The 27,912-nt window shown below is 38.9% G+C and overlaps 1 protein-coding gene across 1 annotated transcript in view; it reads right to left on the bottom strand.

Moving 5' to 3' along the window:
- Window positions 1-290: 290 nt before the first annotated feature.
- PHEX (phosphate regulating endopeptidase X-linked) overlaps window positions 291-27,912 on the bottom strand; it is a 115,291-nt gene continuing 87,669 nt past the window's right edge. Inside the window, exons 16-22 of the mRNA XM_005231903.3 lie at window positions 18,795-18,849; window positions 15,532-15,599; window positions 13,547-13,677; window positions 10,488-10,553; window positions 10,261-10,365; window positions 8,345-8,421; window positions 291-4,720 (exon numbers count right to left, since the gene is read on the bottom strand). Coding sequence (XP_005231960.1) covers window positions 4,618-4,720; window positions 8,345-8,421; window positions 10,261-10,365; window positions 10,488-10,553; window positions 13,547-13,677; window positions 15,532-15,599; window positions 18,795-18,849 — 605 coding nt within the window. The 3' untranslated portion in view covers window positions 291-4,617. The remainder of the gene's footprint in view (window positions 4,721-8,344; window positions 8,422-10,260; window positions 10,366-10,487; window positions 10,554-13,546; window positions 13,678-15,531; window positions 15,600-18,794; window positions 18,850-27,912) is intronic.

The following is a 27,912-nucleotide window of genomic DNA, read 5'->3' as shown; positions in this document are numbered from 1 at the left end:
CGGACTGGGGCAAGAGGAGAAGAGCAAGGCTGATGGGCAGGTGGATCTTATCTCACCCCTGATGTGCTCCAGCAGCTTCTGGCTGGGACAGATCTGCTGCCTGCCCTCCTGCAATTTCTCCAGCATACAGTCTCATCCACAGCAGCTCATCCTATCTTCATTTTAATTGCCTCCAGCAGGTTAGTGGGGGCAAGTGAAGCTTAATAAACTCTGGCTGAGAGAGGAGGTCCTTCTTAGCCTGCCTAGCAATGAAAGTAGCCTTGAGAACGTGGGGCCATGTCATTATGCTCTTTATTACATTGGATAAAAACTATATATTACAGAAGTAACATAGTACAGTTGGGCAGTGACAGGCCAAGCAGCTTTTGCCATATTGCAAGCATAGGAAAATTCTTTATCACTTTGGCTTTTATTGGCTAACACAATTGTCTTTAAAAGTGTCATTCACATATGATGCAGGAAGAAAAATTAAAAAGTACAATAAACTGACTTGCAAAATAAAAATCCAGATTAAAAAGACATAAACATAAAAGACCTTTTAACTCACTATAGTTCTGCCTCTTGAGTTGTCAGGCTTTTAATGTTTCTTTGGAGACAGATAGATAGATAAATATAAAAAATAAAACATTGCTGTGAGATATACTTCTAAGCCTGTAATTAGCTGAATAATACTCAATGAAAAGTTATACATAAACCCCCCTGATTTTTTTATAAATAATCCAAACATTTAGTGTCATGGTAACATTCCTACCTAAAGAGCGCTGAAGTCTCCCTGCACAGGCACAAGCAGAGCTTTATAATACAGCTGGGGTTTTTAGTCCTTCAGCATCCAGACCCAGCTTGGGTATCGTTTATGTACCTAAGCAGTTTACAGAAGTGAATAGCACAGCTGCCTTTTCAGAGAGCTACTCGTGTGTAAAGCTAACTCTTTCACAATGCAATCAGCAGAAATACTCACAGTGTATAAGGTGGTGTTTTAGTGTTTGCAGGGTTAGTCCAGAAAAAGAAGGAATAGAACAGAACAGAATGGAATAGAAATAGGAACAGGAACAGAAATAGGAATAGGAACAGGAATAGGAGTAGGAACAGGAATAGGAATAGGAAAAGGAACAGGAACAAGAATAGGAACAGTCACAGGAATAGGAACAGGAATAGGAATAGGAATAAGAATAGGAATAGGAATAGGAATAGGAATAGGAATAGGAATAGGAATAGGAATAGGAATAGGAATAGGAATAGGAATAGGAATAGGAATAGGAATAGGAATAGGATAGAAAGTTTGCATATTTTCAGAACCCAAAGAAGGGGACATGGGACAGGAGTAGAGGTTGTTTCTTTATGTCTACACAGTAGAAAAATATCTCTTCAAATTTACACAGCTAAAAATGTTTCCTTCATACGTGATCCTTCCACTCTAGATCACTGGAAGAGAAGATTACTGAGCCAACAAGAAGAAACGTTTCACAATATTACTGGCAATTAAAAAAAAAAACAACAAAATGAAAAAAATCTGAAAGCTCTGAGAGAAGAATATATATGATGAAGAATCTGTTTGCATAGATGTAATAAGTGAGCTTGATAGCAACACAGCAAGGCATTGCTAGCACAGTCCCAGATAGCACAATGTGAAAACAAAGCAAGGCCAGGGAGTCTGGCAAAACACAGGCAATGGGGAAAGCCCTCACAAACCATCATTAGCTTATGGCTATCTTTGGTGACCAAGATTTAATAATGAATTTAATTACCTTCTGCTTTGGTTTCCAACTGGTACCTAAATAGCTGGCTCCAAAGTGAACTGTAAATTGCATTACCAACTGTTTGGTTTGACGTAAAAAATGAGCAAGTGAGGCAGGCTGGGATCCTCACATGGGCATATGCAAGCCCTAAGCCCTACACTGAAAACCTGAGTCAGCAGCAAGGATTCCCCAAACTGTGATACTATCGATGAATGTGCCAGTCAGCAGCAAGGGCTTCTGGCTTTCCTGGCAGTGTATAGGTCCCCTCTCAACTGCTAAAATCAAGGTACACAATCTGGTCATACAGTCTCTTCCTCCCTCCTGGTGCACTGCCCCCAAGCCCTCCAGCTTCCTACTATCCTCCCAGACCAGGACCTGGCCCCCTGACTGCTGCAGGATATGTCCTAGCACAGACGAAACAGATTTGCAGCAGTTCCTCTGCTGTTTGGAATATGCACACCACAGTTCAAAAATCCCTGGTATTAAACTTGAAAGACCTGAGCCTAGCAAGGAGCAGTAAGAGTGACATTTAAGGCAGCAAGCACCAGGCATTTTAGAAGAAATTGCTATCCAGTACAAAGAAACAACCCCATAAACCACAGAATGACAGAATCTGTCCCACTGGAAAACAGCCATGAGAGACGAGCCCTTGCAAATGCATCTCTGATCTCAGAGAAAAAATTAGAAAACTTAAAGCTGACTCTTGAGAAACCAGCTTTGCATTGTCCAGTAATTTATAAAGTTTAGTTTAGATAAGTGTTTGAGTTGATGACCTGACTTTTCTGAGGACAACGACCATACTGGTACTACCTTTAACAGGCCCTGAACTTTGTGCTGTTGATCCAAAGCAGCCAACATCATCATGTCAGTGGTCGTATGAGCACAGGAATTAATTCAGCTCAGTACTCAATGTACTAGAGAACTCCGCTTAGTAGGCAAACGGTATCACTTTGCTCAAGACCCACACCTATTTGTTTGAGGAAAGTGTCTATGAAAATACTGCCATCACAGTTTATGTGAAAAGTATCTCCATGAAAAAAATGTAGTAGTTGCAATTCAAATGACAAACTGTAATCCACAGAACTCAGGAATAGAGCTGGCTTGAAGGAAGCAAAAATGCTTTTCCTCTTAAGAAAACTTTTACTTTTTCAGGGAAAATTTGACGAAAGAAAGTCCTGGTCCCAAAAAATAGTATTTTCTTTCTAAGAAGTGGAACAGTGCCTTGAATTCAGGAGGGTCTGCTTCCTTCCCTCTGGAAGGTAGCTTGAGGGCCTGTCTCCTTCCATAAATTATGTTTCCATGATGTTCCCCTTCTTTACAAAGAAACATAAGATACTAACCCCATTTGCAAAAACTTGGCTTCAGTTGAACCTTCCTCCACCTTGACTGTTGGACAATATTTCACCAATCCTTGTAAAAAAAGTTTATCTTACTTACATTTCTATACTGGTAAAATAAAATTTAAGCAAATAGAAGAATTTATATATTTGTGTGTGTGTGTATATATATATGAAAGTATTATACACACAGAGACATATATAGATTTGCAGTAATTAAATCAGTGTAAAGAAACTCTCCACTTGAAACAAATGAATGCACAAGGTATAAATAAATACCAGTTAAATACATATCTTTCTGTTTGGGAAGAAAGGGTTGTTTTGTTCCCCCTGCCCCCAGTAATAGTTATGTGTTAAAGTTTTTCTGCTGCAATAAAATGTGGGGGTTTATGAATATTTTCAGAAATAAAATTAAAAAACTCAACTGTCCTGCATGTATACTGTATTTAAACATACTCTACTCCTGCATTACTCTTTTTATCCAGACAAGTCAAATGGTACCAGAACTCTGTTTTTCAGTCCCACATTCTTCTTTCCTTAAAATCACAAATCACTCTGCCCTGTCCAGAACATGAGGGCCAACATGCACACTACTTACATTCCTCTGTTAATCCCAGACACTAAGAAATCTCTAAATTAAAAATGGTATAGTATTTGAGGCTTTAAAATAAATGTAGATGAAGCAAAAGGCAAAGATCAACTCTTAGGAAAATAAACTGCCCACACTGTGAACAGGAATAAGTACTGTAATATTTCTGAGTTTCATGGTGCTGGGAATTCCCTCTGCAAGCCTCTGCTTTCACCATACATTGATTTTTATCATAAGCTGTTCTAAAATTAGAAGAGGCCACGATCTGACAAGTATCCTTTCTGTTCAGTCGTAGCAGATGGAAACCATGAGGTGCTTTCTCAGCTTGAAACTGTTCCAAAATTTAAGGCACTAATCTGACATATTAAACCGAATTTTTATAAAGTCTTGTGTCTTTACATCATGCAACATCATTTATAGCATGCTGGGCAGTGATAGTTTAAGTTATGAAATGCTGTATCACAAAGCAGATCAGGCCTGGTTTTGTAGCAGGTCTCATGAATTTCTTCATCCAGAAAGGATAAATTTTGTGTGGGAGAATTCTGCGTAGCACCCCTGCAGAGCAATAGATTAAAACCAGATTTTAGCTTTTACCTCTTACTCAACTATAAATCAGGAACTAGGATTGATAATGGCAGCTGTCCATCAACAGCAATGCAACTGCAGATGAGCATTAGTAGTTTTATGACTAAAAGGAGTTCCTTTTTTCAATTATTATTATTATTATTATTATTATTAAAGAATACCTATCCTCTTCTATTTTAAGTGTTTCTAGGCTCTGAATAGAGAGTGATTAGATCCATGTAGGTCATCAGCATGGATAAGGAAGATGCATTTGAAGTAACAGCTCTCTAGATTGCAGAACTTTATTCTGAAACTCTATCCCGTGGGCTTGAGCTCAGGCGCAGCATTTCACCTTGCAGATCCCTCTTGACAGAAGACCTGGAAGGGATGTCTACCACAGTCGGCAGGATTCTGCCCCTCGGTTCATCGTTGTATTTGCTGGGCAATTGAAAGCTTTACGGAACTCTTCAAAGTTGCTCATGGCACCGATAACTCTGCAAAGAGAAAAGTGACTGACATGCACATTGTCTTCTGTTAAACACTACAGACCCATAAGTGTTTCAGTGTGTTCACCTCAGGTTGAATTTTCAGGCTTTCCATGTCATTTTTCCACAAATAAAACCAAAAAGCTCAGGAGAAGCACTTCCAGTTAAAGTTAATGTGAAGACAATCTTGTTTCATTTGGTGCTTTAAGAAGCATTTAACTTTGCTAGAAACTCAACAGAAAACGATTGCATTTTGTGGATACCATGTGATTTAGAATGATTCTCTAATCTGACCCTTGGCAGCAAAGGTGGAAGATCAGCCGTAGCCTTGCACAGTGGAATCCTCCCAGCACCTGCCAAACAGCTGCAGGCCAGCAGGCAGGCAGAGGTAAGCACACACTGTGGTTGTGCTGGAAATGGTTTGATTTGGCTCATGCCAGCCAAATACTTGCAACAGCACCCTCTGCCCACCCCCCACCCTCACCCCCACCCCATCCCACCCCCCACAAATGCTGGCTCCCTGGGACTTTCCAGCCTGAAGCCCTGGGGGACAAGCACAGACTCTCTTCTTGGCCAGCTCAGCCTTACACCTGTGAGCATCTCAACTCCTCTGATATTTTGGAAATACATTTTCTGAGGCTTCTGCCCTGACCAGTTCCCAAGCTCTCTCTTGCTTCCATCACAGGTGGTGTGATACTGACAGAATAGCACATCCCTGCCTCACACGAGCTAGGCAATGTGTCTGCATCGCCGACTGGCACTTTCAGGCATAGTGGAAGAGCTTACTCTTTGTTTGCAGCCATCCTTGGCTCTTGCTTCCATGTCTGTATTATTTCATGCTGTTAGAAATTATTATTTTACCATTGCTAGATTGGGGTTGTGGTGTTTGCAGATTTTTTCTATGCTTTTAAGCATCTTGGAATTTACTAACCTGAAATTTGCAATGGTATTAAAGTAAACAGCATCCTGAGTTAAAAGCAGAAAAGTATCTACTGAGATATTAATTGTATGCCTTTTCACCCTCTTTGTTATGCAGTGGGAAGTCATTTTTCTCCACTGCAGACAATCAGCTTCTCAGCATAGCTCAGCATGGTAGAAAAGATTCTTATTACATTGATTAGACTTTCTGTGAGTAAGAAAATTTGCAGTCAGCTGCTGCAAAAATGTATAAAGGTCAGTTTTGTAGGGAGAATTACAAAATTAGGTTAGCTTTCAAATAAGATATACAGCTTTACTGTAAAAACGTTGCAAATACGTATTCAGGGACTGGAACAGTAACAGCTGGTCATGCAGAACTGCTGCTGAAGGTGGTGGGAGTTCTGCCTGCCATGTGAGGGATTTCACTCGGAAACCAGCATTCAAAAATAGCACTGACAATTAAGATCTGGAAATCTGTCAATTAAAAATAAATAAAACTGGAATCTAGCCAGTGAAATATCTTTATGTGTCTATGCATGTGACTTTTCTACCCATGGTTTGATATCACCACACCTTAACTGTGGAATCAGAGTGGGCTGTCTGGATTTCAACCCATTGAACTACAGTAGAGATGTCTTCCCCTGAACGGGTCACCCTGGGCTCCACTGGCAGTCAATAGAAAGATGCAGTTGCAGAGTCTAAGTAATGTAAATGTATTACTTGCAGAAGGATGGGGTTTATATATATATATATAGACACAAACACTTTAAAAATGCCTATTCTTTTTTTGACTGTGAAAAGAAACTGGGGTGACTAGCTTAGATGCACACACCTATGCTCAGGATATGTGTTGCTCATTTCTACCATCTTTTATAGTTACTTTTTGTAATTACTTTTAAAAGGGCTGTTTGGGCTTTTTGGATAGCAAGAGTTGTCAATGTTGAAACTAGCTGTACTGCTGTTATAATGGTCTTGGGACATAAATGAAGCAAAGCTGGGGGAAATAGATAATATAATTTGTTAGCCCAGTCAATAGAATTTGCAGGAAAAGATAAGCACCACAGTTTCTCTTCAGATCTGAAACAGAAGCGTGTTTTGGGTATCTCACATAAAAACTATGAAAAAGTGTTGTCTGTATTTTTCAGGCCCCAAATTCATCTAATCTTCTCTGGAATTTTCTTTCTTAGCCCTATTCCTTCATGACTTATCCTCTATCCCCAGGCTTTCCTGTATATTTTGCAATTTGCATCACCTCATGGGAATGTAGCTACTTAATGATTCTGAACATATAAATATACATATAGGTAAATAAATCTGAGGACTTTAAAAGACAAGAGATGGTTATTTTACCAAAATCTTAACAAGGTTAAGGAATTATAAAAGAATATCACACTGTAGGGCGAAGATCAGTCTGATACTCCTGTCCTCATTGTCATGATCTATTTTCAATGGTTAAAAGGCATGCAGATTTGCATACTGCACTACTTTTACCATGGCTAGCTGGCATAACAGGTATTGCAAAGGTCTGGGAGTACAGGTTTCAATGCAGAGTACAGAGGTCTACCAAGACCAAGCATACACACCTGCAATGCTAGCTTATACTAAATTTATGTCATCCCATTTCCAGTTCCATTATTTCTTAACCTGTTCTGATTATAAGTAGGCCAGGGTGTGTTATGCATGCCATGTTTGTATCTTCAGCTTTGGCATGACTGAATATGTCAGAGTACCTGGAAACAACCTCAGAGATCCCCTGTGAAGACAGTGTTGCTATTTTTACTTTACCAAGAGACAAGTGAGGCAAAGTGGGCTCATATCACCTAAACTTAGCCGCAGATAAGATGGGATCCCAGCTCCCTCTTTAGTCAACAGAAATTGGTAGGAATCTCCAGAAGGCAACTAATCCAGTGAATCAGCTTGTGGAGTCAACATCCTTCTGCAAATACTGAGGTAATGTAGCACTTGACTGAGGACAAACACAATTCTTAACATGAATCTCAACAGAAACAACCGCTCTTGGTCACAAAACCTCTGTGGAGAAGCAGAGAAAAAATCTCTGGCTTCCTTGTTCAAATGTAGTCCTTAAACCTTCCCCCTCTTCCAGCCTCTCCTTCTTGGGGCTCATGGGTGCCTGTGGACAGGGGAGCCTGGGGGAGGCCTTTTGAGCAAAGACACAGACACCCTGTTATGGCTGGACTCCCCCAGCTGCTTCAAGCAAAGTGTCTCTTGAAGTTCAGCTGAAGAGTTTAATCTTGAACTGAACTTACAGGGCATGTTTTGCTTTGCATTATCAATATAATTCAAGATATTCATGTTAAAGACTTTAATGAACTCAGGCAAATTAAATCAAGGACTCTCCTAATATTCACTGTTTTCTAAACTAGAATTGCATAGGGGAAAAAAAAAAAAAGTGATAGATGAGACATTTTAGATACCCAGGCCATGATTACAGGACATCACAGGTATCAGAATATGTTCTGGGTCAACTGCTTTTGGAGATAAATGCAAGCCTTTCATTTTTACAGAAGAGTATTTGTAATAGCAAAAGATCAGCTGAAAAAAACCCCCACCACATTTCAATTTCAGTCTAAAGCAAGAGCACAGTCCAATTTTGTGTTCATTCTTAAACGCCTCTTAACATGCTAAATTTCTGCACTTGTATGCTGCAGTGATTGATTCCATATGTGTGCTGAGTAAATACACTATTTGCACTACCTGAATTGAGGAGGGCTGTGAGCTCCAACATATATTTGTTCTCTCGCAGATTCTGGTCTAAAGGAGTTGCATCTTACCTGATAAAAGACAAAAAGCAGAAACAGGCATGTTATCTGGGATCTCTTTGTAAGTAAAGCAGAATGTAATGTCACTGTTAAGATGCCTATTACTTACTATATGCACAAAATGGCAAGACACAAACTCCTGTTCTGTTTCACCTTTGCTAACTTGCAGTTTTCTGTTGGTATATTCCCTTGGTTTTCAAATCCCTTTTTGAAAAGGTATATTCCCTTGGTATATTCCCTTGGTTTTCAAATTAGTGGATACAGCCTCCACCCATCGTTACTCTCCACCCACTCATTCCCATCATCTAATCATAACCACTTTACTAGTTTTTTTTTTTGAAGTTCTCTATAATGTTAACTTGCTTTTCAGCTTGTGCTGCAGCACCTCATGCCTTAATAGTTACCAAGCATATTTCTTGGTCTCAAAGCTATGTAATGTGTGTAAAAAGTACCCGTAATGATGCTTATTATCTCTAGAATTGCAGCTGTATTACCTGATGTATTTGTTCCATGATGGAATGTCAGTTTATTCTAAAATTATACATTTTTCAAGTTTCCATCAGTGGTCCCCAATTCATTATTCCTGATATGATAACCTGACCCAATTGTAACTGACCACAAAACAGGGTAGAGAGAATATTTGCATAGCTAAATAGTCCCTCTTTTGTTGTACTCATTGCATGAAAAATCCCCTTTAAGCAGCCCCTACCTTACTTACACAGCCCTGTGCTGAATGTTTCCTATCAACAAAATCCTTTAAGTCAGACTGCCTATAGGATATGTGGACTTCAGTGCAATTTTGTCTGGCTGAAGACAGCCCCGGCAGTTTGGATGGGTCTGTTGAGTGTCTTGAGCTCTGTGAAAGCAGGCTGAGCTCAAGGGTACCTGGGATACACTGCTCTCACTGTGAATGTGCCTCCCCTCAGAGGAGGAGACACTGGACATAAGATTTCTGCAGTGGTCCTGTAAGATCCTCAGATATTCCCTATGGCTTCAAAGTTTTCTTGGAGAAAAACTGACATGGTGTGAAACTCAACTCAGCATAAACAACGAAAGCTGAGTCTTGTCATTGGTCAATATTGTCAAACTGAAATGGTCACAGGCCCATATACTGCTACACTGACTCTCAGCAGAGAAATTATTTTCAGCCAGTGTTGGTTGCATTGATTGCACTGGATATGCTGTTTCTTCAGTTTTAGATGATTCATTCCTTCAACTGCTGGGCAAACTTTTATAGCCCAGTTTTTATCTTTCATATACAGTGACTTTGTCCCAACTCTCTTAACCAAATAATTTCTGATTCTCTCCCTTATTCTACATGTTTTTCTAAAAAACTCACATCCCCTATCAAAGTTTTGCTACAGCATATTTAATGTACAGCAAAGAAAGATGGCAAAAAATAAACTAAGTTTTACTTCACTGCTGCTTAGTTTCCTCGAACAACATGCTCAGTAATGAATGCTGGTACATTTGCAATAGGAGTCTGTGGTGGAAACAGTCAGAAATTGCTGTGTATTGCAAGCGCCAGAAATCTGGGAAGCTAAAATGGAAGAGGCTAAGGAGTCATTATGTGCAAGAAGACTCCTGTAGTGGAGGGAAGCAGGAAGAGGAAAGAAAGCTGCTGACAACACTGTGCAAAACCAGGAATAACTTCAGCAGTTCTGGCACCATGAATAGATGAGGACAAAGAGAAAAAGAGAAAAGAAATAATGGTCCTGGGAGAAGTCTGCTTATACCCTGAAAAGTCTGGGTTTGGCTGGTGTGGACTGTTGAAACAAAGCAGTCTCATCTCTGCACTGTACGTTGTACTGGTTAATAGATGGGGACTTGAAACACATTTGTACTACTCACATGGGCATAACTCAGAAAGAAAAGCTGGTTGTGTGTGAACTTGAGCCCTGGCAGTAAAGGCTCCTCTTCTCCTCCTCTCTTTTCTGTAATCCATCTCCTGTATGCCTGATAAGAAAGAGATACAAAGTGCCTTGCAGCAACATGAAGCCTAACCACAGCCTTTTCTTTTTTCTTTTTTTTTTTTTTTTTTAATAATACTATGTTTCAGATATTTTTCATTTACTTACCCTGAAAGCCTCTCGCAAACCTCCATTATCTGCAATGTTTTCTGCCAAAGTCCGCTTGCCTTTCACCTGGCAGAATGAAAGAACATCAGTCATTTGACCTGTTCCTGAACTGCCTTCTTGATCAACTTCAAGAAACAGGGGAAAAAAATAAAACAAGATGAGAACAACCTCAGCCAATTTCAACCATCATACCTCTGGTTAAGAAAACTGGGTTTCAATGTGAAAACTGTCAGTAAACAATTTTCCATGATGAGTTATCCTGGTTCTGGTCCTAGATCTCTGTAGCACAAAACGTAGTAGATAAAATGCACCCAAGAATCCAGTTCCTGATCTTTGATCTGAGCATCAATAATTTTCCCCTGAAGACTTTTTTATCTGGTTACATGTGAGATCCAGTAGCACCTTCTTAGACTTTCATCTAAGAGGTTATATTTGTTTCTCTGCTTAATATACTACTGGGATGCTGCAATAACCTTTAAGTCATAATATAAACCAGTGCAATTAAAAATAACTGTCAGAGACAGAATTGAAATTGATAGTATATTCAGTGCTCTAAAAATATCTGCAAAGGAGATTCACACTGCTTTTCCCCTGTATTGATTACAAGAGCAAGAGCAACGAGAATATATTGTGAGAAGCAGTGCTATCTAAACTTTGCAAAAAAGCCAGTCTCCTGGTATTACCAAGTGCAGTATCATTGTGAAGAAATCCTCATTTCTGCAAGGGGAGCATTATCTCTGATCACTCAGCCTACTAAGGTCTTAGTGTTACCAAACTGTATTTGTATTAAGCAGTTTTACTCTCTACTATGCCTCGAATAAGCCAGGTAATGGAGCACAGTTTTGGTCAGAGCTCTGAAGGTCAATGTTGGCCTGCAGATCTTCTGACAATGGGCTCTCCCATGCCACAGGGATGAGTACAGGGGCGCTGGCGTCAGGACTCACCTTAGTTTCAGGATGGTAAAAGAAGGCAAAATGGGGGAAAAGAGGTAAAAGGACCTAGGGGATACTCAGGTATGTGTGCACAGCCCCACCACTCAGTGCAGATGAGTACCCAGACTGGACTCCAGGCATCTTCCTTGATGCCTGGAGTCCAATGTTACACTCAAGGGTGTAATAAAGGGGAAATAGGAGCAGCAGAGGAAAGAGCATCCCTTTCCTCAGAGGGCTGGAGAGGGAGATGGGAGACAGGCTTTTAGCAGAAAAGGTGCTGGGACACCAGGGAACATGCATACAAACCAGCTGCCTTTTTTCTGGCCTGCCTACTCATACATTTTACTTGCAGTGGGCTTGTGAAGAGGTCTGATTTAGAGCATAAATGAGAGTAACCTAGCAGTGGCACTTGGATCATAGGTCATTTTAATAAGTGGCAGAAGTCTTTCCGCTGATCTTGGGCAGCTCTGGGTCAGGTAGCTGAGACTGCTCTACGCAGACAGTTTGTGACAGGTCTCAGGGGACTGTGATAAGCCCTTTATTTGATCAGATGACTTATGTGATTGCTGCACTCTGAAGCCATTTCTATATCCACTTTTTCTTTCATTACACTTCTTTTCTGGAGACATTTTTATTGTAAACTGGATGAGAAAGAAGAGCAAATAGGTTTCTCGATCCATGAAAAATATTCATACAGACATAAAAAATCTGCAGAATATTGATGTAAATGACAGGCAAAAAAAAAAAAAAAGGTCTTTGCATGCATAGCTCTTCACACATAAGCTATAAAATATGGCAGAAAATGCGAATATTCTCCTTCTATCATCTAAAAACTGCTTTAGGCTATCCCACAGAAATAGGAGGGAAAAGCCATGTGGATAAGGCTGTGGGTAACAGGATCTGTCTAGTAAATCCATTCACGGACTTCAAAGGCAGTAGCTACACTGGAGGGGAAATTCAGATCTACCCATGTCAAGAGACACCATAGAAGGTAAAGCAGGTGGCCAAGCCAATGGCAGGAACATGGGAAGGGCTCAGTCACATCCTTGGGGAAGGTTTTAATGACCTTCTTTATGTGGCATTTTTGTATTGACATTTTATGTCCTAGAGATATTCAGGAATGAGCCTGAGCATTTTTATTTGTAAATTACCTTATATGAAGTACTTCATGCGTTGTTGGACTTCAGACTGGACTACAATATGGCTTTGTTATCTCTGAGACTAACACAAACAGCCTGGGGAAAGTGTTAAAATTATTCCTAAGCATTCAGTGTGACCTCTTTATTCTTAAAAAGCAAGAATGTAATTGTATTTTTTATTCTAAAATTTAAGTAGAGGTGGTAGAATTGAGTAGGAGGTAAGGTATGTGTTTTATCCTGAAAATTAAGATTAAATTCACGTCCCAGCCAGCATTACTGGAATTTTAGCTACTGATTTCTGAAGATATGGTATTTGCCCTATATTTCCTTCATTTTGGACACTTATATAATGTGCACATTTTCAGGGAAGCCCATAACTGATAGACAATGAAAGAGAAATCACTCACTTGCACTTTTTTCTCAATCCTTTTCTATGAGCTACTGCTATCATACTCCCTTCATTTGAGATAAAATTGGGTCTGCATGCACACATGGAAGAAATAGCAAGAGTTGAATCTGAAATGAAGTAGGGTTTATGCATCCATTTTATAGTTGTAATAAATGGCAGGCGGAATTGCTAAAGGAATCTATAAAACATGCTATTATAGTCTTCTTTTTAAAACGAGTGACTGCTCAGTTTTCATTACGGACCTCATCTTCAGAAGACATTTAACACGCTGCTCGCAGTAATTAGACCAGCCCTGCTGAGTGGCTTCATCCTCTTCCTCTGATTCCAAAACAATGTGATGGGGAGAAGTGGTTTAACCCTGTCACCAGGGTGTGGGTATTTGGCATTTGACTGGACTGATCAAACCTGACAGACAACTTTAATCACAATTATTCACTTCAGAAAATGTTTTTTTTTTTTGTAAGAAATGAAGCTGGTAGCCTAATATCCCAACATGATGGGATTTATGAAAAGAAAACTTAAAAAAACCCCTGGAACTCCTAATGCACCACTGTTTTCAGTCACTGGTGTTTCACATACATGTAAGCCAGCTCTTTTCCAGTAGTAATTGCTGTATTGATTAATCATGCATTTTGTTTTCTCTTTAAATTTTTCTTCAGAGTCAGTAGTCCACCAAGGGTCTAAATTTCCATTTTTGTCATATTTCCGACCTTAAAAAAGAAAGAAAACAAACATTTTTTTAGGAGAAAACCCCATATTTTCCCAGTTTTGTTATCACCTGCACAGAAATGAGAAGTGAATTTACTCATGCAAATGTTGTACAAAATGGATAAGATCAGTGAGCAAAATCTTGACCCCATTCATGTCAGTGGTGAAAAGCTGGCATTCCGTTTATTGTCATAATTTCCATTTTCAGAAAAAAATAGTCATGTCTTATGAGTTCTAAAATACATTTTACTATTCCATAGTGTAAGAGACATATGTGCTTTCTTCTAAGTACAATTGCAAGTATTTTTCATCCTCAGAACATATGTCTTTGATTCTGCAAATCTGATGGTAACTAATTTATTATTAATTAATGATACACTTGACCAGGAAAAAAAATCCATTTCCTGGAAACTTCTGAAGTTTCCATTTTTTACTTTGGAGTAAAACCAGAACATTGAATGTTATTCATGGAAACAAGGAGAATACATACATCCCATACCTCAAGCTGACAGCGACAGCAATGGCTCATAGAAGATTCTGCCTCAGGTCCTTGCTCCATCTCATTTGTAGGAGAGTACCTAATCTCCATCATGCCTCCAGCCAGTCAGACACAAGACATGTTAGGACACTTTTTGGGAGCAGGTTTATCTGCCTATGTGGATGCAGCCTTGCTCTGTGATTTGATTCTTCATTATGACTGCAGGAAAGACAAGTAAGAAGCAACCAGCGGACATGATACCAAGTACCAAAAATGTTTTCTTTCATCTTTTTATTTCTTTATTTTTTTCCTGTGTGTCATCCTCTTCAAGATGAAAAATTACCTAGAGACTTATTTATTTCTATATTTGGAAGGTAAGAGCCTGGGCAAGAGGTAGTGGTCTCCCAAGGGAATCAAATCTTATGTTCCTGTCTGACTGGCTGGAGACATGATAGAGATATGACATTCTCCTACAAATGAGTTGGGAGATAGTGAAGAACCATTCCATTCTGGAGTGTTTGCTGACACAAAATGTTGCAGAGCACTGCCAACAGGATTTTCCTTTATTTTTTAAAAGGAACTCAAAGTAATGCAACATTAAGCAACCTAACCTTTGTTAGGCAGTGAGCTAGAAGTTTGCTTTTCCTTAAACTCCCTGTATTTTCAGTGGAAAGAGGTTTCTCTAGACAGTGAGTCAGAGCAGGATGTCAGTCAGACACTCAGAATTGCTCCCTGGAGAAGGAGGTTTGTGTTTCTCTCTCTCTTCACCCCCCTCCCTCTCTTAGAAGCCCAATTTTAAAAAAACATTTTCCTGAGATACTGAAGTTAGATGGTGGTAATGCTCCACTCCACCCAGTTTTTTAGGACAGTTGGTTTGACATTTCCACACCATTTCTTCTGTTTTTTCTCTCTCTCTCTTTCTTTTTCTTTTTTAAATATTTTGCAATACATTTTCTGTTCCACTTTTGTTCCAGTGCTGTATTTTAACATCTAGAAGTAATTGTCTTTTGAAAAAAGTCAAAACCGAAATGAAAAGTTTTCTTGGAAATCATTTTTATCAATGAGAACTTATCCCTCTGCCCTTCTCACTCCCCCAGCCAGGGCTTTCTGAAGCTATTGCTGATTTAGTTTCCATTCAAAATAAACAGAAAATGTCAAACTTGCGGCATTCCTTACCAAAGAAACTCTTGTTCAGACAAGCAACATTATATGTAGATAAATTCATAAAAACAAATGTATAATTTGTTATTTATTTATTTAGCAATTCTGCATTGCTAAAACCCCCCAAATTAAAAATGCTACAGCATATACAAGTCAGCTTTCTAATCTGTCTGCTCTGTAAAAAAGGCCCTCACCTTATCAACATACAGACACTCACCATTGCTATCAAATCCATGAGTAAACTCGTGGCCAACAATTACCCCTATGGCACCATAGCTTAATGACCTGTAACACAACAAAGCAGTTTCCTCAGAAAGTGTCCACATGCATGAATGTGAAAGAATAGAAGACTTCAGGAAAGATCATTATTTACTTAAGCTGGGGGAGAATGGATGTAAAAATCATACCTGCACAATTTTGACTTAAAGTTTTTGAAAGCCTGAATGTTCACCTCTTACTTGTTTAAAGCAACCTTTCATAAAAGAACTTTAAAAAGCATTGTGATGATTCACTCTTCTAACCAAATCCCTTACTAGCATCATATGAGGTCCAAAACATCTCCTTCAGCTGCCTGCACTGTGTATAGTCTAACTGAGAATGAGACAAAGTTATAGGTGAAATGATTCTCTTAGCATCGTCATGAAAAAAGGATAGATGAAAGGCTGCAATGGGCTTCTGTAATGCCATCTCCAGTCATTCTTTGCTGGCATGCAAGAAACAGACTTGCAAATGACTGACTTGCATTAAAGAGATTTCCCTTCAGTTTTAAAAAGAGAGGTTATACAATTTCCATGCACCTGCCCAGGAACAGGACACGATCTGCAGTCAGATCTAATGCACTGGAGAAACAGAATAGAAAGAAATATTTTGTATTCCTACTGACAATTATGTTTTCCTGGTTCTATCCAAATAAACATGCATCTGGGAGAAATAGGGATGAAAGAAGGAAAGGTTCAGGGCTTTTTTATATCAAATGCAGTGGATATTGCAGGGGAAGTGATCTACTGAATGCATCTTTCATTTGTTAAGTTGTACTTTGTGATTTTAATTATTTCAGTTATTGAGATGCTATACTTCAAAGTGGCTTATATTATTTCCAACACATTCTATTGATACAGGAGAAAGGCAGAGAGTTTTGCAGTTAACATGTTATTACTGGACATAATGATCCATAGCACACTAATTGCTCATCTCAGTCATGCCCCAAAAGTATTTATATCGTTTAATTCCCCCTGCTCCCATGACAATTCTTCACTTTGTTTTTTTTTCTTTCCTGAAAGGTAATTTGCATGTGATAAAATCTTCCCTACTGTTTTTTTTCCCACAAGTTCTATTACAAACCTTCACTAAAAATGCTAGTTAAAATTATACATTTCAGAAATGGAAATATCACCCTTTTGTGTGACAAATTTGTAATCTTGTGTAGCACACTGATAATTACCCATACTAAATGTACTATATTAGACTTGTTTTCCATATCTGAAGTAAAGAAGTTACACAGGATTTTTTTTTGCAGCTGGAGAAGTATAAAAATAATGACACAAAACATGTAAGGAGGTCAAGAAGAACCAATAAGCCCTATTACTAAATACATCTTTTTTTTCCTCTAAGCTTCTCAGTTACCACAAGTGTCAGGGACAAAGAACAGGCTGGTGCCTGGGCACTCCTAGGGCATTTCCCAGCTCCAAAAGATGGGATGAAGTTTGGCATGAATGTTGGCCTTTGTTTCTGTGAACCCCCTTAAGCATTTTGCCCAGCTCAACAACATTTTTGCCAGAAATGCTCCCAGCTCTGTTCATGCTCTTCACTTCTGGGGCACAGCTGGACAGAGATGCAGGGGATTAGATACAGCCCAAGAGGTACTAACTATATTAAAGGGGAACTTTCTGGGACTGGAGACACTCAAAGCACTGTAGGGAAGCTACCAACTCAAGAAGTTTGAAGTCTCCATTTCAATATATCTGGCAACTGAAGACTCATAACTATGAATAATGGCATTTGAATGGTATTTTATTTCATGTACTGAGATGTAATGTGGTAACTTAGCTTCCCTTTATGCAAATACATGCAACTGTTTTATAGTGGTTATGCTGGAACTGGACACTAAAATGCCTCTAAATGTTAAAAATTTGCTAAATCGGTTTTCTAGCAAATGCTGATGACTTTTTGATGATTCTCCTGTTCAGCTGCCATGTACTGCTTCTTTTAAGCAGACAGAAAACAGATCCAGAATATTTCAAGGACAAAAGCAATCTATTGTCTGACATAAACCAGCTACATTTGTTTACTAAATTTCATTTTGATATGTACTGAAGCAAAACCAATTTAAGCTAAGGTAACCTTTAAAGAAGAGAAACGAGCAAAGTATAATTCTTTGAAAGAACCACAATTCTATTGCTACGGCAGAAGGTCAGGGTACAAAGAAATCTCTTCAGAAAGGAAAGCTGGAAGCAGGTCTGCAATAACCACAGCAGAAAGTTCCTTCACCTTAACAAGAAAGGACTTTCTTCTATCTCCAATTACCACTTAGAAAGTCACCTGGCTCATAAGAATTCTCTCTGAATGCAGATTCATTTGTTCCTAAATTGAATGTGTCTCTCTACATATATTGCCAAATTTTCTGTTTACAAGGACATGTCTAGATTGGAAGATGGCAAACCTAAAATGTTTGAAAACTTTGCTTCTTTTTAATAAAGATTTATTACAGATATGTTTCACCAGTAACTAGATTTACATAACTACAAAAGAACTTTCAGAAACTTCCATCAGAAACTTTTCACGATCTTATCCTGCCCTAAAATAGAAAGTTATTGAACTGCACAAAAGCAGCGATTTTTCAAAATTAAATATATGTGACCTATAATTACTCTTCCCCAACTACAGAAGCACATAGGCCTGCTCAGGCAATCACTTACGCACATGGAGATATTCTCACGCACCTCAACAGGCACAGATGAAGGCCCACTGTTAATCTTAAATATTAGCAGAGAGTGAACAATAAACTGATAATAAATGGCTTCTCAGGGTATTCACTTCTGTTCAGGAGGTGTTAGCTACCTGATTTACAATTCCTTTTAATACCTGCCATGTGCACACTGCTGCATCTGCATGCTGTAGCATTGAAACACTTCCACTCAGGTGCACTTAATTAGCAAATCCTGTGAGAAATCAGTCACCAGTTTAAGACAACAGCAACACATACAGCTCCCAAGGGTAAGAAAAGTAGTTGCACAAAGCAGCAGTTTTCAAAGTGTTTTTTTCAGCAGTGAAAGCAGGACACAGTGGGGAAGAACATACAACCCAAGAGACAAGCTTTCCCTACAGAAGGACAACACAGTATTCCTGTGCACTACCTGTTGGTCATCTTCAGCAGCGTAGCCACCTTCTCCATGTCCTATTCTTCATTTATATGTATTTCCAGTACCTTTCCCTGCTATTCCTCATTTCCAGGTGTATGAGATTCTGTACTGCAGTACTTACCTAGGATACTCTGTTCCCCAAAAGAAAGGCTTCTGCAGTTCTCCTGCTGGGAATCCTGCAACAGCAAAACCAGTAATAGTGAGGTCCCTAGTTCACTACAGCTGTATAACAGTCACAAGGCCCAAGGTTTTGGATTTTATGACCTTTTTTGTTTTGTTACAGAAGGTTTTGCTAGAGGAGCTTTCCCTCAGATGGCAGTTTCAGAATGTAGTAGAGAGGATCTTTGAGAAGAGGCAGAGATCCTCCCTCCTTCCGGACCACAATGGCAACAAGATGCTGCACTGCAAGAACTTTATTTTCTTCCATGGCTATGCACGTGTCTGTGTGTGTAAGTGCACACGTTCCTGTGAAAAAAACACCTAGTGTTTCCTGTGAAGAAAACTATTGGATTGCCCTCAGATGTGTTGGCAGACCAACAGACAATATATAGGTAAAATGAAACAAGAATTCAGAAAGTGTTAGCTTCATGATGCTTCAGTGCAGCAAGAGACATATGAAAGTGATAAAATGTAAACCTAATTCTATATAGTCTATGAAAATCAAAGGCAAATGAACATACTTAGGCACTTTGGTAATGAAGAGCTATAGACCATTAAGGGTGTAGAGTCAGTCGCTACAGGAATTACCTGGCTGCTTCTGGTAGTTGCCAAAAACCTGTCCATGGAGACACTCTAAGTGAGTGATGATCTACTGATGTTGCATACAGGAATCAAAATTGTTGCATAAACTGAATGTCACAGGTCTGTTTCTAATGCCTGGGAGACGTTTCAGTGCCACCATTCTGAAGACAGTGTAGCTGAACATGGTAGCAGTTTAACAGCCAAAAAAACTGCTAAACAAAACAGACATCTGCAGTCAACGTTTTTGTATTCTGGTGAAAAGTGTCATCCTTACAGACCCAAATGTGGAATTTTCAGTCTTGTGTCAGGAACTCCCATCCATAAAGCATAGGCATACACCCACTTCGAAGGTCACCCCACATGGACATCACCTCGTCAAAGAAGAACCAGTTTCCTCAGGTGATTTGCTTGCTTTCCCAGGAACCTCTGCTTCAGCTTACGGGTCTCTTTTCAAGAAATCACCTGGCCACTCAGGTCAAAACTAAAATCACATTTGCTTGATTCGAACCCTATTCAGTTTTTGTTGATAAACAGGACATGGATTTCTTCCTATCTGAGGTAAACTGTCAGACAAGATTTTTGTCCTTTCCTTACAAAGTATATAAAGACAGTATGCTGTGTGTCATTCATGTCAAATGATGTGACAAGTGGCATGTCTTCCTGGCCTACCCATGTGGTTTTTTTCTTCTGCTCCTCCCTGGCCGCCTGGAATACCTATTTGCAATTACCTTACAAAAAATGTGGTTTTCAAATTTATTTTCAAAGTGTTTTTTTCTTACTCCTCCAGATGCTGTTTTGTTTCGAGCATATTATCATTTGCTTTTCCAATGCTACAAAACACAATTGTAGCAATGTCAAGGACAAAGTCTTCCTGATCTAACTCTCTTTGCCTCCCAGCCCACACAGAAGAGAATTTACCATGTATGCTTTTAAACATCTCACAGCAATGGTACACTCACACAACCTGACGAAAATTGCTTGTTAGTGCACTAAGTTAAGAGCTGGTGTTAAGAGCTGGAAATCTAATCTGAACTACATAGCCTGGTTCCTTCCAAATACTGAACCTCAGTAAAGATCTTTGGACATGCCAAAGAAACCATTTATTGAAGGAATCATTAGGGTCTGCTAACCCCAAATGATCCTCTCCCTCCAACAGCAGATGAGTGGAACTATGGCCAAAATGAATAAATGAGCCCAAACTGAAGATGGTATGGACAAGGTAGCACAGTCATCCCAAAAATCATGTTTAGGGTCACACAATCCTGTGTGCCTTTCACCTGTCACTGCTATCAAGCTGCAATTATTTTGTCCAGTGTAGACTTGCGTAGTGAATTTGCACTTGTCTGTGTGCCAGGTGGAGGTAATATACATTATTTACAGTAAACTAGGTGCAAAACTTTACTCAGGCTCATCCATCTAAGAAACACAATCTAAAGATGTCTTCATAGGACATTGCTGAAACACAGTTGTGAGTTAAGCCACGAGATAAAGTTTTCACATAACAAGTCAAGTGAATGAACAGGGAGAAGGCCCAATCCTGAGTCCATACAACAGGTTAATAATCATTTTACTCAAAGTCAGGATCCATTTTAGGTAAGACATGCCTAAGCATAGAGCTTGTTTGTAGGAGTTGTTTCTGCTTCTGGGCAGCTGTGTGAAAAATCTTTGTAGTCTGATTGCACTAAAGGAAGCTTAAGAAGCATTTTCAGGCCAAAGCAGAGTCAGAAGCCACTAGAATGTAGTACACATTTAAGAAAAACTCAGGGTACTTTGGGTAATGTATTACCCCAAATAGGATTTTTTTTTTCTTTTTTTAAGAAAAAAAGTTATATAGTTTTGAAAGTGGTTCTTGGGCAGCTAGTAAAGCAAAGGTGTTTTGTTCTCCAGAGACTGGTAGCACTAAATGAGGGAGGGTGCTTGTTCACTATTGCAGTGCTACAAGGAACAGATTCAGAGTTGGCAACACAGGGCATCCTCTCCCGTATGCAATGTCTCCCTCAGGCAAGCATCAACCAGATCATTCTTGGAGGGAACAAGGATAAGAGTGTCCTAGACCTCCTTGGAGTTATAACAGAAGATAGAAACCTGACAGTTTCTTATTTTGTGCTGTTTTGAATCCCTCAATTTAGGCAAAACCCTTGTGAAGTCTGTTTCTTTCTTGCTTGGCATATTGCACCTAGAAGAATTAATGACAAAACTCAGAGAGCTTATAGGCTGTAGAAGCAATAAATACTAATGGGATTATTTATATGCCACTGGAGTTCAAGCAAGCAAAGGACTGATCTGGAGAAGTAAGTCAGCCAGACTTCAGAGAATTTCACATCTTAAGGAATGGATACAGGCACTGGGAAGGTACTTTAAGCTAACACCTCACCATAAATTTAGGCTTTAGCGCATCTTTTCATGCTTTCTCCCTCTACACAGACCCAGAAGAGGGATACAGGCTGAAAGCCTCTCTTCATACACTTCGTTGCTAGTGCAGGCTTGGAGCCTACGCTCAAGGCCATTACAAACAGCACACAGAAAGAAAACCGTGTTGTCTTATTACAGACCCCACACAAACCTATCTGCCAATATGTAGGACCTGGACTTTCAGACTCTTCCTGGACTACCTTCTCACAACCTACGTACTTTTGCAGCAGTGTCATAGGACTGAAGCATTATTCTGGGATAGGGACTGGTGTCACATGCCACAAGAGCACTGGAAGTCTGTAGACAGCTGAGTTCAAGTTGTCTCATAACAGCACTGATACTCTACATCCATGCATTTTACAGGTGGCAAGGTGGGACAGCCAGACTAGATCATCCTCCAGATGGACTTTGTACCACTGATTACAACACTTTAAAGCCCAGAATTTCTCATCACAGCCCTTTAAGCCCAGTAGTTCAATCAGTTTTCAGTCCACCCAACTATCCACTTGCCTAGCCCATTCTTCAGCAGTTTGCATTTAAGAATATTAGGGGAGAAAGTGCTGAAAGTCTTACTAAAGTCAAGATGAATTGCGTTCATGGCTCTCCCCTCATCCACCAAGTTAGTCATCTCATCCTAGAAGGCTGGTCAAGGAAACTGTTTGCAGGACCTACTCCATCATGTACACACAGACTGACTTGAGGCTGGCCAGTTTGTAGTTCCCTGGATCTTCCTTCTTGAAGACAGGAGTGACATTTGCTTTCTTCCAGTTCTCAGGAACCTCCAATGATCACCACAACCTTTTAAAGATAATCAAGAGTGGCCTCACAAGGACATCAATCAGCTCCTTCAGCACTTGTAGGTGCACCCTCTCAGAGTCTGTCTGTTTAAATATTCCTTAAATTTCTCCTCCACTGAGGGTAAGTCTCCTTGCTTCAGACTTCCCCTCTGGTCTCAAGGGCCTGCAATTCCTGAAAGCCAGTCTTACCATTAAAGACTACGGCAATGAAGGCATTGAGTACGGCCTTTTCCATGTCATTTGTCACCAGGTCCCCTTCCCCCATTCAGCAGTAAGACCATAATTTTCCTAGACTTTCTGCTGCTGCTGCTACACTTGCAGAAATGTTTCTTGTTGCCCTCCACATCCCTCACCAGATTCACCTCCAGGTAGGTTGGTGTTCCTAAGTCCGGTGTCTGGACCCTTGGGCAGTGACTGCTGAACTTTCCTCTTACTCACCTTACTGCTCTGGAATGCAGGGGAATTGCAAGCACTGGAGTACATCTGTCTTACTTCAAATATTTCACTCTGAATTTACATGGATCTTGAAGATCTCACAGTATTTTACCTGCACATGAGTACTTTTTTTGCTTAATTGAAGGTTTCTAGCTTTATTTTATCCATTATATCATTTTATCCATTATATCATTTTATCTATTATATCATTTTATCTATTATATCATTTTCAGCCTCTCTCTGCAGCAAGGTGCTCTAAAGCTTGTTAGAATGTATTTCAAATTTGAAACTTTTTTTTTCTAATTTTACAGGAGCTTTACTGCCATTAATGAATCCATTTACCAGCTAATACCTTAATGGTATTATTAATACACATTTTGCAGATGAACGCCCTGAGACTCAGTGTGATATTGTCACTTGACTGAGGAGACACAAGCAACCACATTTCACCTGATAGTTCACTGAAACAATGCAGACTAATAATGGATGAAGTAAACTAAAAACACATGAGACGGCTCACCAGATCATGAGGAAATTTGGAGTTCAAATCTAAATATGAATTCAAATTCTATAGTTCAATTAGACTAATCAGTCATATTACATGGTATTTTTAACTGAGTAGACAAGATCTTCCAAAGCCTTATTTCAAGTTAGTGCATTTACAGTTTCACATAATTAGTTGGTTTCTTTAAAGCAACTTCTGACAGGCTAGTGAATCCAGTATGTAAATAATAGGTATTGGAGACAGCTGTGTTAAATTGTTTGATATACAGGGTACCCTGCTGACTGTTGTACTGGCAATTCTCAGATGCGTTTAAAAGCTGTAACTTGTTTTTAAGTGTCATTACATGAATTCAGATGGAGGGTTTTAAAGGGATAGGATACAAGCAGAAGACTAACTGCTGGTCAGTAAACAAAGGATACTGAATTCACATAAGGCATTAAACATGAAGATGACTAGGGTGTTGGTTAGTTATCTAAAAACAGCATGAAGTGCAGGAAGCATTTGTTTAGAATGGTTCCACAGACTTCTGTTTAGACAACTGAATCTCTTCCCAGTAACTTTTAAGATGACTTTGTATGTCCTGCTTGAGCTCTAGCTGCCAGTCTTGATGGGCAAGGGTCTCCTGCAAGTTCTCTCTCAGATATGCCATATATGAGGAAATATATCAGATGCTGCAGAGCATCCCAGACAGATTTCAGCACCTATATGTAAGTGATCAAGATCAAAATCTCTGTCATAACATGGACCTGAATCCTACACTTAATTTCAGGTTTTATCCTGTGGAAAGGATAGAAAACATAAATTGTGTAAGGATAGAAAATATAAATTCTCTAAAGCACAGTGACTGTTCCACACCATGCATGAATACAAACCTTAACTTTCTGAGTAGTAGTGAATAAATTCATTAACAGATAAAGATAAGTGATATTCTTAAAGCAGAGGACTCCACAGCCTCTGGTTTAATTCTTAGCTCAGTTTTTGCTTCACCTCACAAAAGGATTTTTGCTGCTCATGAAAAAGAGAGAACCCAGCATTTCCCAACCTCAGCCGGGCAATGTGAGAAGAAACATGAGATGGTTTGTGAAGGGCCAAGGAATACTGTGTACTAAGGGACTAGAAAACCTGTGAAAATGTTTTTACAAGAAATTTTAATCTTTATTTTCTAAAGGAAAAAGATCACTAGATTACCCACAAAAAAATCAAAAAAGAAGGAAAAAAAATAAAGAGAAGAACAAAGAAAAAGCTCTCCTATTTTATACATTTATAGATAAGAATTGTAGGAAGAAATAAAAAAATTATGTAAGGATCATGCATCATCTCACCTGTGACCATAATTAAATAAAAGAGAATACTGGTCATTAGTAAATAGGGAGAACTGAAAATGAAGGCTCACTTAAGAACGCTTCAAGCTCACTTAAGAACACTTCAAGCTCACTTAATAACAAGGCTCAGAAAGTGTTCAGTCCAAATCTGTTACCTTCATTAACCTCCTGGAAACTAATGGTGCATTTGAAACTACTTCATCAATAACTTCCCAATTAGTCAAGTTCTTAAGGTAAGAGAAAGTGCCCCTGTGCACAGTCCCCTTGTCCTTCCCTGACCACAGCACTGTGTGCTGTTTGCCAGCACTTCCCTGCCTCCAAGCAAGATAAGACTTCTTCCTTGCAACTCACAACATTAGCAAGCTTCCAGCATCAATATCTGCATGCCGCTTTCTATGAAGATGGCACTTATTGGCTAATACGAGCTCTCATCTGTGGGGTTCTCTATGGATGCTAATTCAAACATAATTTTGAAATTCTGTTTTAGATTATATCTTCTTCCTGTAACATGTAATGAAGCTGCTCTCTAAAGAGGCCTCTTGACTTTCACTAGAGAACTGCAGCACAAGCACAAATGACTTAGAAGCAGCATGGGTATAAACTTACAGAGATAGTAACAGTAGTTAATTATCCAATACATCTATTCAAGCTTACACCTCATGAGTGTGTTGCTTATATTTGCCTCAGTTCACTGTAAATCTCCCTTTCATTACTTTTCATAACCCATAAATGTTACTTTTTTTATGTATTCTAGAGGCATACATATTTACACTGGAAAGAAAATTAAATACACCAAATGTCTAATGAGAAGTTCCCTTCTATCTTTAACATATTCAAGGACCAATATTTTAGTGCTGTAATGAAATAAAACCTTTTCTGTGACAGAAGTATGCTAGCACACTTTGATCATCACTTCTATCTACTTTCAGCACATATTTACTGAATGCTCTAGAGCTTATTGAAATAAACAGTGCCTTTTGGAAAGTGTTTTCGTGTTCCAATTATGATAATTAAAAAAATAGTATTCATGCTGCTTAGATTATATGAAGTGCACTTAGATAGCTTTTTGGAATCTAAAGGAAATGCCATGTACCTGTTGTCCTTGTTAAGTACCTATAATTGAGGGGAAATTGATGAGGAAAAGCAAAGAAAATTGAAAAATGATCCAAACTAGGATTGAAAAATTATTAACAAACATTATAAACATGTGTGGTTGTTAATGTAAGACACTCTGAATTATGCAAGAAGCAGAAATAAATCAATGGGACTCGTGTAAAAAGAACAACAGGAGTAAACATGTTTAACATTAAGATCAATTATATGTACCACATTTTTTAACTCTGCTCTTTGCAGCGCATCTTACCTTGATATATCTACTTATTTCTCCTTTGAAGACATTAACAGAATTGTTGGCCATTCAAGTTCTCAATAGTTTAGTAATGAAAATGAAATGAAGCAATAGCAAACAGAAGGTTGTTTGCACTGAAGTGCAGCAAAATTTGTTACAATCTACTGTATATGCAAGATTTGCTGTATGCCCCCAAATCTATTAATTTTCTAAATATTCTAGTTTCTGCTCTCTATTAATTTTCACTTTTAGTGAAGAAAGACCTTTTCTTTCAAGTAGCTGAGCAGTCAAGTAGTCAAGTTAAAAACGCTTGACAGCTTGCCTGTGTATGAAGATCGCATGGATTTGTATGGAGATGGAAGTGATTTCTTGTTTAATGCTTATGTCAGCAATACAGACTACAGAGACAGAAGAATTTGTAATCCTTCCATCAGGAATGTGTCAAAAACCACTCTGTGACCTGAGTGCAGAAAGCAAAAATACCTTACTGAAGTTCACAAGTGATCAGGACCTCCATGTTCTCCTCCATTTCTGCAGGTAACTTATGATAGCTCCTGTCCAGAATCCATGGTTCAAGGCACTGATGTTGCTTTTTCTCCAAACACTCTCAAGAAGACTTCAGTGACTAATCAAGTCTGGAGTTGCTGTGGTTATGCTGATAATATCACCCCATACATTTCCATTTCCAAACTGAATGGTCTTAATTTTTAGAATCAACTTTGGAACCAAGTATTTTCCAGTTAATGTAGAAGCTGCTTTCCAGAAACAATTTCTGTAATGCATTTTAAAATTCTCATTTCTCAAATTCTCCTTCTTAGTAAACTCATTTACCAGGAGCAGAAAAACATGGGCCTTGAACACACTAAAAAGCAGTTTGCTCACGGAAGAGCAGGTGCACTTAAGCAGATAAAGACCCTAGCTGGTTCATTCTTTTATTTTTAGCAGTGACCAGTAATAGATGTGTAGGCAAAGAGCATCAGGCACCTATCTGTGAGGTAATCTTCTACTAGTATACCTTTCTATCTTCCAGCAATCAGCAGCAGAGGGACCTGTCCTCCTGGACTGAGCTTATGTGTCTGTCCTTTTGTTCAGAACAGAATGCCCCCTTTTCCAGATCATCTGCTAACACAGATCCTCATAACATGCCCCTCCAATTATTTTGAAAACAAGTAATTTGTTCCTGTCTCCTTTTCTTATCTCTAATCAGTCATTACTTTTTGAAAGGACTTTCTTTCTTTTTCCATACAATTTCCAGTTAATAGCATTGGAAAAGAACCTCATTAAAAGTGTTCTATGGTAATTAATACAGTATATCAAGCATATTTACTGGCTTTCTGAATTTCAAAAAGCACTAATAGACTAAAAAAGCATGATTTATTTTCTAAAAGAAAAAGCAAAAACCAAGTCACATTGACTCTACCCCATTACAGTTATCATATGCTTATTCATTCTCTCTTATTCATTGTATTGTGGTCACAACGAGTTTCCTTCACATAGGGGCCAGAATGGCTTTTAATGTGGATCTCTGGATTCTCTTTTGAAAAAAAGGATTTAACACATGCCACACCTATTCTTCCTGTGCTAAGGCCAATACAAGTGATAAGCAATACATCAAAGCTGGTGGTTCTTTGGCAATTTTTTGTCTAAGTTCCTTTGAAATAACTGAGATAATATTATCT

This window comes from Falco peregrinus, chromosome 4, assembly GCF_023634155.1.
Source record: "Falco peregrinus isolate bFalPer1 chromosome 4, bFalPer1.pri, whole genome shotgun sequence".
Taxonomy (NCBI): domain Eukaryota; kingdom Metazoa; phylum Chordata; class Aves; order Falconiformes; family Falconidae; genus Falco; species Falco peregrinus.
This window is presented reverse-complemented; position numbering and strand designations above follow the sequence as displayed.